This window comes from Drosophila teissieri, chromosome X (assembly GCF_016746235.2).
Source record: "Drosophila teissieri strain GT53w chromosome X, Prin_Dtei_1.1, whole genome shotgun sequence".
Taxonomy (NCBI): domain Eukaryota; kingdom Metazoa; phylum Arthropoda; class Insecta; order Diptera; family Drosophilidae; genus Drosophila; species Drosophila teissieri.
Genome location: NC_053034.1, coordinates 17,941,417 through 17,950,118, shown reverse-complemented (window position 1 = coordinate 17,950,118; position 8,702 = coordinate 17,941,417). Strand labels below are relative to the sequence as shown.

The 8,702-nt window shown below is 52.6% G+C and overlaps 2 protein-coding genes across 2 annotated transcripts; one reads left to right on the top strand and one right to left on the bottom strand.

Annotated features, from left to right (window-relative positions):
- Positions 1 to 4: 4 nt before the first annotated feature.
- Positions 5 to 2,506, top strand: LOC122623339 (GPI transamidase component PIG-T). The gene is made up of 2 exons (XM_043802429.1): positions 5 to 302; positions 673 to 2,506. The coding sequence occupies exons 1-2, from the start codon at positions 119 to 121 to the stop codon at positions 2,406 to 2,408; spliced, it is 1,920 nt and encodes a 639-aa protein (XP_043658364.1). The 5' UTR covers positions 5 to 118; the 3' UTR covers positions 2,409 to 2,506.
- Positions 2,507 to 2,939: 433 nt separating this feature from the next.
- LOC122623338 (basic proline-rich protein) lies at positions 2,940 to 8,378 on the bottom strand. Its single transcript, XM_043802428.1, has 3 exons — positions 7,312 to 8,378; positions 6,659 to 7,187; positions 2,940 to 6,406 (listed from the first exon to the last, which is right to left on the bottom strand). The coding sequence occupies exons 1-3, from the start codon at positions 7,936 to 7,938 to the stop codon at positions 4,812 to 4,814; spliced, it is 2,751 nt and encodes a 916-aa protein (XP_043658363.1). The 5' UTR covers positions 7,939 to 8,378; the 3' UTR covers positions 2,940 to 4,811.
- Positions 8,379 to 8,702: the final 324 nt, after the last annotated feature.

Below are 8,702 nucleotides of genomic sequence, written 5' to 3'. Positions count from 1 at the left end.
AATCGTTTTTTTTTTGTTAATAAAATTGTATTATTAAAATACATTAAAATAGAGCAGCTTATAAGGAATCGGTAGAACCGAAACGGATTAAAGACGGAAACACTGGCACTGAACCAGGATGGCCAGGATGTATCCGGTGGCGTTTGTCCTGCTGCTGCTGGTTGCATTTAATGCCGGCGCAAATTTGGGACGCGATGACGAACGATTCCATGAGGAGCTAGTGGTTCGTCCATTGTCCGGCGACCATGTCAACACCTACTTCCAGTTCACCACGCGCTGGCACTACGGCGACAAGGACAATCGTGAGTTTGCGGCGGCCTCATCTGGCTGCATCATTTCGATTCCAACATGGGCGGGGATTACCCACCGGCATCGCTGAAGTACAGGCCAAACTCGATACAGCGCACTATCTTCTTTGCATTTCCGTTGCTAGGTGTTCCACACTATTAACTGCACATACATAGATAGTCCAGAACTTTATCACTTGTCCAGCAGCCCAGAAATTCCATTTAAATATTTCATTGCAATGGTGCTTGGAAAGATGACCCAAGACTACACTTTCCAGTGCCCATAAGAGATTGCCCTACCATGTCCCTCCATTGAACCATCATTACAACTTCTGATTGACGTGCGCTTGAGTGGCTATTACATATTTTCTCTTTGCTCTTCCAGTTTACCACACCCAATTGACGCCGCGCGTGATTGCGGAGCTGCTGCAGCAGTTTGCGGTGAAGGAGCTGCACATTGGCCTGACCCAGGGATTGTGGCGCTACGAGACGTGGGGCTATCCCATTGTGGAGGCCACCAGCGGTGCCGAGATGTGGGCGTGGTTCAGTGGCGCGAATTTGACCAACCGCGAAGTGGACCGCCAGTGGAAGGAGTTGGCCAACGTGTTCTCTGGCGTTTTGTGCGCCTCGCTGAATTTCGTGGACAATACGAATAGCATTGCACCGCGGCACTTGATCCGACCACAATTCATGCCAGCCAATGGCCAGAGATTCGTCCGCTACGCCACATTGCCGCGCGAGATTGTGTGCACGGAGAATCTGACGCCGTGGAAGAAACTGCTGCCATGCGGCAGTGCCTCAGGCTTTGCCTCACTTCTCAACTCGGGACACGTGCACAACACCAAGTACCATTCACTGGGCCTGAAGGTGCGGGTGCTGTGCGAGGATCACGACGAGGACAACTGCATTGTGGAGCTGACCCAGACGGCCAACTTGGTCTACGATCTCCGGCTGTTCGAGCTGAGCAACAATGATTTCTCGCTGCGCCGTCTGTTCGGCATGGGATTGAATGGCTTTTGTGAGCTGGCCGAGAGCTCCAAGATCTATGTGCAGCGCAACGAGCAGGGCGAGCGCTACCAATTGGTACCGGAGCCCGTGCACGAGGTGAAGACCACTCGTGGTGGGCACAGTGTCGTCTACTCCGTCTACGATATGCACGAGCAGTTCAAGGAGCCCGGCGAGCGGCTCTTTAATGTGGCCTGGCTGGCGCCAAAGAGCGAGAATCGCAGACGTAATCTGGCAAAGCCATCGCTGCCGCCGGTGACGGTTCATCGTTATCTGTTGGGCCATGGCCAGGAGCGGGGCAGGATCGTCACAGAGGTGACGAACTCGCATTACGACGCATTGCCCATAATGCTGCAGGAGGTGATACCGTGGTATGTGCACGCCTACTTGCACACGCTTTCCATTCGCCGCAAGCCGCAGCGCGTCAACGAATACGGACGCCAGCGACTGCCCTTCAAGCTGCTCCACTATACGCCCGGCAAGCAGAGGGAACTGCCATCCCACCTGGAAATCGGCTTCACGCTGCCCGGCCAGACATCGGCACTGATCACCATCGATGTGGATTACCTGCTGCTCAAGTGGCTGGAGTATCCGCCGGATGCGAATCACGGCCACTACATCGGCTCCGCCATCGTGTCCAGCCAACTGCCGATGGGCAGGAACTACACCGCTCTGCCGCCGGAGGGGCATCTCTTCGAGCATTCGTTCAATGCCACACGGCCGAGTTATGTGCTCAGTTTGCACACGGAAGCGCTGATTGTCTCGCTGCCCACGCCCGACTTCAGCATGCCGTACAATGTGATCTGTCTGGCGTGCACGGTGGTGGCCCTGGCCTTCGGACCCATCCACAGTGTGGCCACCAAGATGATCATTGTGGGCCGCCAGGCGTCGACGCCCAAGAACTTTGTCAAGAAGATCTTTAACAAGATTTTCCGGCGCGGCAAGGCCGCCGATGAAGCAGCTGCCGAGGGCGAAGGATTGAAAGCAGCTACAGGAGCAGCAGCAGCGGGTGCAACTGGAATGGCATCTGCGAGAGCATCGGTATCGCCAGGCGGCCCATCGGGCGACCAGCCGTTGCTGGAAGATCTCGACGAGGAAGAGGAGGAGCAGGACTAGGAGATGACACACACACACACAACAGCCACCGGGAGTCGTGATAAGCTCCCACTGATAGTAAACCCTTACAATTCCAATAAAAAGTATCACAAAACACATTCCTGGAATCGATGGGCATGCAGAAATATCCAAGGGGCAAAACGGGTTGCAATTCTCGTTCTTATAGGTCTTTGAATATATTATAAATATTATTATAATATATGAGAACAGTATTTTCAGTTGGTTAAGACTTACTATTCAAAAATTGCAAACTATTTTTAAGACTAAAGAAATCGCCATGGGATTCTATGTTTTTTAGATCTGCAAGTCTGAAGAACATGCAAAATACATTATAATCATTATAAACTATGTAAGAATGAGAACTGCAAAATATATTTTTAACTGAGGTAAACAAGTAAAAATGCACGGTTTGTTTTTACAACTTTTTCGATTTCGATTTTGTTTTTATTCTGCATTTCGAAAATAGAAATTTCTAAATGCTATTTGATAAACATGTATCAAAATGTCTCGATGTGGATCCTGAAGTAATCGCTATATGGAATCAGATTATATCAGATCGGATTAGAGCAGCGCAGAAATAGCCAGACTCTTAATTAGAGCGAGAAAGATTCTATGTGTCTAGTGGAACTTTTGGAAATACGTGCATATAGCATATACGCATCAATTTCACTTGCGATTATGTTTTCCAAATGCTCAGCTCTTAGGTTTAGATTTTAACTAATCTTAAGTAATTTGTTTATACTTTAATAAATAATTTAGATATCAATTTGGAACTCTAAAGTGCAAGCAAATAATTGTAATAATCGTTAACAGTACTTACACATAGTATTTCAGTTTACATTTCAATTATTGTTAAAATTAATTCTTCTTTAGGATTATTGGCATTTATATGTATCTGCGTTCGTGTATAGAGAGTGTTCACTGTACACTGCTCGTCCTCCTTATGCTTAAATTTCCAATGAACTCGCTTCATTTCAATGCTCTCGTTTGCTTTCCGTTTAACTTTAAATGTAAGGTTTATTCATGATTCCGCTTGCTGTTTATAGTTTTTACTTTTACTTGAAATAGTAAATTTAAGCTTATTGTATAAATATATATTGGATTTCTCAAATTACAATCTTTCACTGCAAAAAAAACTATTGGAAGAAATCGGGGGAACGGGTACCAAGGATAATTAAATGTAAAATTGCTACACAAAAATGCACGAACTTTAAAAACAGACGTCTACAAAAACACACACAAAAATACAAAAAAAAAAAGAACTAGTTTAAATATTTAGGAGATTAATTACGTTAAAAACACGCACTATTCTGCTGCTCCATCGTCCTCTTCCTTACACTTAAGTATATTTATATATGCATATGTATAAATCGTTTAGAATAATCGTTTTTAAAGAGGAGCGGAACCTACTTAAGAGAGAATTAATATATATATATATAATAGGATGGGTCGATTGCTATGGATTGGATTCCCAGAATTTCCAGAAAGGCGGCGTAATCTATAAACCATTACAAGTAATGGTAACTGGGCCAATTCTTAGAAAACCCATGAAGTATTTGTGGTTTTACAACCAATATCGCTTATAATTGCCTACAGACTACACGGCCCACTGTGAATCCGAGTTTAGGTTCTGAAAAACTGACACTTTCATCGCTCAATCAGGAATTTGTATTCTCGTGAGCATCCTGAGAAATCGATCCATCCATGTTGTCTGGATTTTTGGGCCTAGGACACGGTTTCTTGTTCGCTTGCGCATTTTAATCAGCTTACTTAGTTCTAGATCGCTTCTTCCTCTACGGACTACACTTCGTGTTTGCTTTTGTTCTAGATCTACGGTTTCGGTTCGTTTCGAGCTACTTATCCCTCTGCTATGTATCACCGAAACTAATAAACTTTCTTCACTTCCCTTTAGATAAGTCGACAGCTCAATCGAGCTGCGAAATGCGAGGAATTCGCTGCTTGCATGTGGGAACCCTGAATTTGCATCTCGATTCATTATCAAATCATTCATTCGTCGTTTTTTTCGCCTACTTTAAGTCTTATGCTTACTCGTCTTTCTCCTATCCGTAATCCTACTTATACTTCATCTTCTGCGGCTGCCACTCTTAGCTCTAATCGTAGTCCTCCTCCTCCTCCTCCTTCTTCTCCTCCTGCTCCACTCTACTCTCTGATACAAATCTTAATCATATGCCTAGTGTAACGCAATCTGCTCCTCGTCGTCGCCGTCCAGTTATGCTATTACTCGCGCTGCACCACCTCCTCCAACTGGCCTCCAAGTCCTCTCCGGATTTCCTTGGTGTTCGGCCCGTGAATCCTCTCCAGCTTCAACCAGCGAATCCCAGCCGAGAATTACTTGTTGTGGAGACAGCCAGGTGGCAGCGGCGGTAATAGGCTGTCCCTTCCTCATTGGGGCGGCTGTTGGCTGTAGTATCCGTATGCGCCGGTGGGTGGCGGGCCCTGTGGTGCTCCTGGCGGCGGCATCTGTGCCCCGGCGGGCCTATAGCCCTGATAGCCCTGCGTGGGCGGGTATTGTGCATAGCCACCGGCCTGGGGTGGCTGATGGTAGGCGTGGCCGGGATACGCGCTACCCGGCGGCGGTGGTCCGTAGGCCTGTGGTGGCGGCGGTCCTCCGTACGGACCTTGTGGTGCGCCCGGCGCCGGCTGGTATTGATTCGGTGGCATCGGCGGTGTGGCTCCATTCGGAGGCGGTTGCTGATTGCCTTGTCCCTGGGCATTTGGTGCTCCGCCACCGCCAGCGGATCCGCCCGCTGATGGCGGTGTCTGCTGCTGTTGCTGCTGTTGTTGCTGCTGCTGCTGATTGGGCGGCGGCGGTGCGCCTGGCTGCTGATTGTAATTGCCCGGCGTCGAGTATGTGGGCTGCACTTGCGTCGGCAGCGGTGCCACACCGGAAACCACCACGCCTGGTGGCTGTTGTTGTTGCTGCTGCTGTTGCTGCGGCGGTCCCGCATACTGCTGACCAGCCGGTCCGCCAGGTCCGCTGGGCCCCGCTCCACCACCAGCTCCGCCCTGCGGCGGCGGCGTCGATTGCTGTGCGTTTGGTCCGTTTGGATTGGTGTTGCCACCGCCTGCTCCGCCGCCTCCCTGTGGCGGTGGCGTCTGGCTGGGCGCCGTGGTGCTGTAGGCTCCGCCCGGCGGTGGTGGTGGCGCTGCCCCGCTAGTCGGTGGTCCGCCCGGGTAGCTACTGCCCGGCGGTGCACCCGCTCCGCCAGCGGCGGCTGCTTGCTGCTGCTGCTGCTGTTGATACGCCTGATAGGGACTCTGAGCACTGCTCGTGGGTGGTGGCGGCGGCCAGTAGCCACTGGGCGGTGGCCCTCCTCCCGCTGCCGACTGGCCATACTGTCCGGGATTCGGCGGATAGCCCGCATAGCCCATCGGAGGCGGTCCGCCAGCAGAGTTCTGCGGCGGCGGCGGACCGTATTGACTCTGCGGCGGTCCTGGTGGCGGTTGCTGGCCACCGGTCGGCGGTTGTCCGGGTGGTGGTGGTCCCGGCGGCGGCTGCTGTTGCCCCGGCACCGGTGGCACCTGCTGGCTGCCGGGCGGCGGTGGATATGCACCCGGCGGTGGCCCTTGCCCGGCTCCGGCATTTGGCTGATAGCCATGCCCACTGGCGCCCGTCGCCGCACCGGCTGGTCCATGATGGTAGCCACCTTGAGCGGCGTTGGGTGGACCCGGCGGCGGTGGACCGTAGCCCTGGGTTGGCGGTCCGTAGGGATAGGCGCTCTGCGGCTGGTACTGCGTCTGCGGCTGTGGCGGATAGCCCGGATAGTGGCTGTGCTGCTGCTGTTGCTGCTGGTAGCTGACGCGGTACGGACTCTGCGGCGGCGGTACACCGGGTCCGCCTGCTCCTGGCTGTGGTCCTGGTCCGCCCGGACCGCCCTGCTGCTGCTGGTTGGGCGGCTGTTGGCCGCCTGGTTGCGGCTGCTGTTGCTGGGGATTCTGGGGTCCGGACAGCGGTCCGTTGTTGGGACGCTGTTGATCTGCAAGGCGAAAGATGTTTGAAAGATGAGTAAGAGTACAGAAAACAGAGTACAACACACCAGTGACTGAACGTATCAGGTGCACGAAATAAACTATAAACAATGGGTTAGTATTTTGGAATTATATTCAGCAAATTAACAAATATCACAGGAGTTTGTCAAAACTAAGAGCATCCAGGTCAAATTCATTCAGAAAATAGTCCATCCACGACTGCTCTGCATCAACTTCTTGACCGGCTACATTACACTTACTGGGCGCGGCATTCGGATTAATGACGGACTGACCCGGCCCCTGGCCCTGGCCAGGTCCCTGCCCAGCTCCCGGCTGTCCCTGACCCTGGGCGTTGCGGTAGACGGGATGCTGCTGTTGCTGCTGCTGCGGACCCGCTTGGCTGACTTGCGGTCCCTGTTGTTGACCGGCTGCTACGGCAGCTGCCGCTGCTGCTGCTGCCGCCGCTGCTGCTGCCTGCTGTTGTTGTTGCTGCTGCTGCTGTTGCTGCTGCTGAGATTGTTGTTGGGCGCCCGGCGGCAGGCCGGGATGTGGCTGCGGCTGCTGTTGCTGCTGTGCGCCGTATGGCGGCATCTGGACAGGCGGTCCCTGCGGATCGCCGCCGTGCTGCTGCATGCCCATCTGCGGCGGCCCCTGGCCCGGTTGTCCAGGCACTGGACCCTGACCCGGCTGCTGCTGCTGCGGCGGACCACCCAGCATGCCGTGCGGTCCAGTTGGCGGCGTCTGCTGGCCGCCCTGCTGCATCGCCTGCGTTTGAAGGATGTGCGGCGGCTGTGGATGGATTGCATACATTATTAGGGGATCAGAAAAGATGTATTTTGCAATCCCTTCATAAGATTATGAAATAGCATATCGCCCATTAGGGTCGCATGCTTATCGTTCATTGTTTACCCACCGGCAGTATTTGTGAGATGTTCATGGCGGGATCGGCCAACTGGGCGAGGTAGACCAGATTGCGATGCAGCGCGACGTGGTAGGACATGCACTCCTGCGCCTTGCCCATGCTCTGGAAGTCCTGAATCGTCTGGATGAGGCCGCAGTTCTCGTCGAGCATCTTTTGGATTTGCGCCGAGTTCACTTGCTGCGGCACCCCGCCACCTCCGCCGCCTTGCATATTGGCGCCACCGCGTGGTGTGGACGGTGGTGTGCCCATCATTCCGCCACCGGGCATTCCGCCGCCGCCAACAACTCCACCAACACCACCACCGCCGCCGCCGCCAGAGATGATGCTGCCCGGTGATCCTGGCACGCCCATGGGCGGACGTTGTTGCTGCTGCTGCTGCATGCCCATGGGCAGGATGCCACCGCCGCCGCCTGGCCCTCCACCGCCTCCTCCGCCGGGACCTACTCCGGATCCAGGCGGCTGTTGATTGGGCGCGGAGTTTGGTGGCGGTTGCTGCAACTGTTGTTGTTGCTGCTGCTGCTGTTGTTGTTGTGGCGGGGGAGGCTGCTGCTGCTGCTGCAGTTGCTGCTGCTGTTGCGGCTGCTGCTGCGGCGGTTGCGGCGAGTAAACTGCAGACATTTTACTGGCTGCAGTCTTCTTCTTCCGCTTGGGGGTTTTCTCCTGTTTTTCCACAATTTTAGCGGTTATATTCGACCGTTGGGGAAAGGAAAGGAAAATTTTCGCAGTGTGCGGCGTTTTCTTCACATACACACACACACGCACGCACACAACCGCGAGCGCTGGCACACACACACACACACGTAAAGACACGCAAACACACGCACACGTACACGGGCAAAGAAGTGGCTATCTTTTCCCCTTTTTTGATTGTTTTTCGGCGAGCGGAAAAACGCCGGCTATGCGAATAATGCACTGGCAATTCGGTTAACTATTGTACGCGTACGCTGGCGCTCACACGTTGGCACTGCAAAACAACATATTTTTCCTCAATTTTCCGACACTTTTTCGCAATTTGCATGGAACGGAACGACGCTTAAAACGATTGCACAGGCGGCTCGAGTCGATTAATCGGTGGCATGCACGATCAAACCGGGCTTGACGGCGCCTGACGTACGCCGCTGTTAGTTAACAGCCAAGCAACAGACTCTGTTAGGCTAGCGTTCATATGTTTATATGTTTAATTTTGCACATTTATCTATAACGTTGTGCAAATCGAGTTATGAAAATGCCTCAGCTCTAAAGCACATCTTTAAAAGGCATATGTATTTATTTTACCATGTAAATAGAAATTGGTTTGCATGACGAGAAAGATTGAACGTGCTAGACCCCCTCAACATGGCGTTCGCTGTATTGTTATATGCTGTTTTAAAACTGCGTTTTGC

Excerpts from the sequence above, each read along its gene's own strand:
- LOC122623339 (XM_043802429.1), top strand. The coding sequence starts at position 119 with ATGGCCAGGATGTATCCGGTGGCGTTTGTCCTGCTGCTGCTGGTTGCA. Across the intron at positions 303-672 it reads CTACGGCGACAAGGACAATC|TTTACCACACCCAATTGACG; the intron begins GTGAGTTTGCGG and ends TTGCTCTTCCAG.
- LOC122623338 (XM_043802428.1), bottom strand. The coding sequence starts at position 7,938 with ATGTCTGCAGTTTACTCGCCGCAACCGCCGCAGCAGCAGCCGCAACAG. Across the intron at positions 7,188-7,311 it reads ACATCTCACAAATACTGCCG|CCGCCGCACATCCTTCAAAC; the intron begins GTGGGTAAACAA and ends ATCCATCCACAG. Across the intron at positions 6,407-6,658 it reads TAATCCGAATGCCGCGCCCA|ATCAACAGCGTCCCAACAAC; the intron begins GTAAGTGTAATG and ends TTCGCCTTGCAG.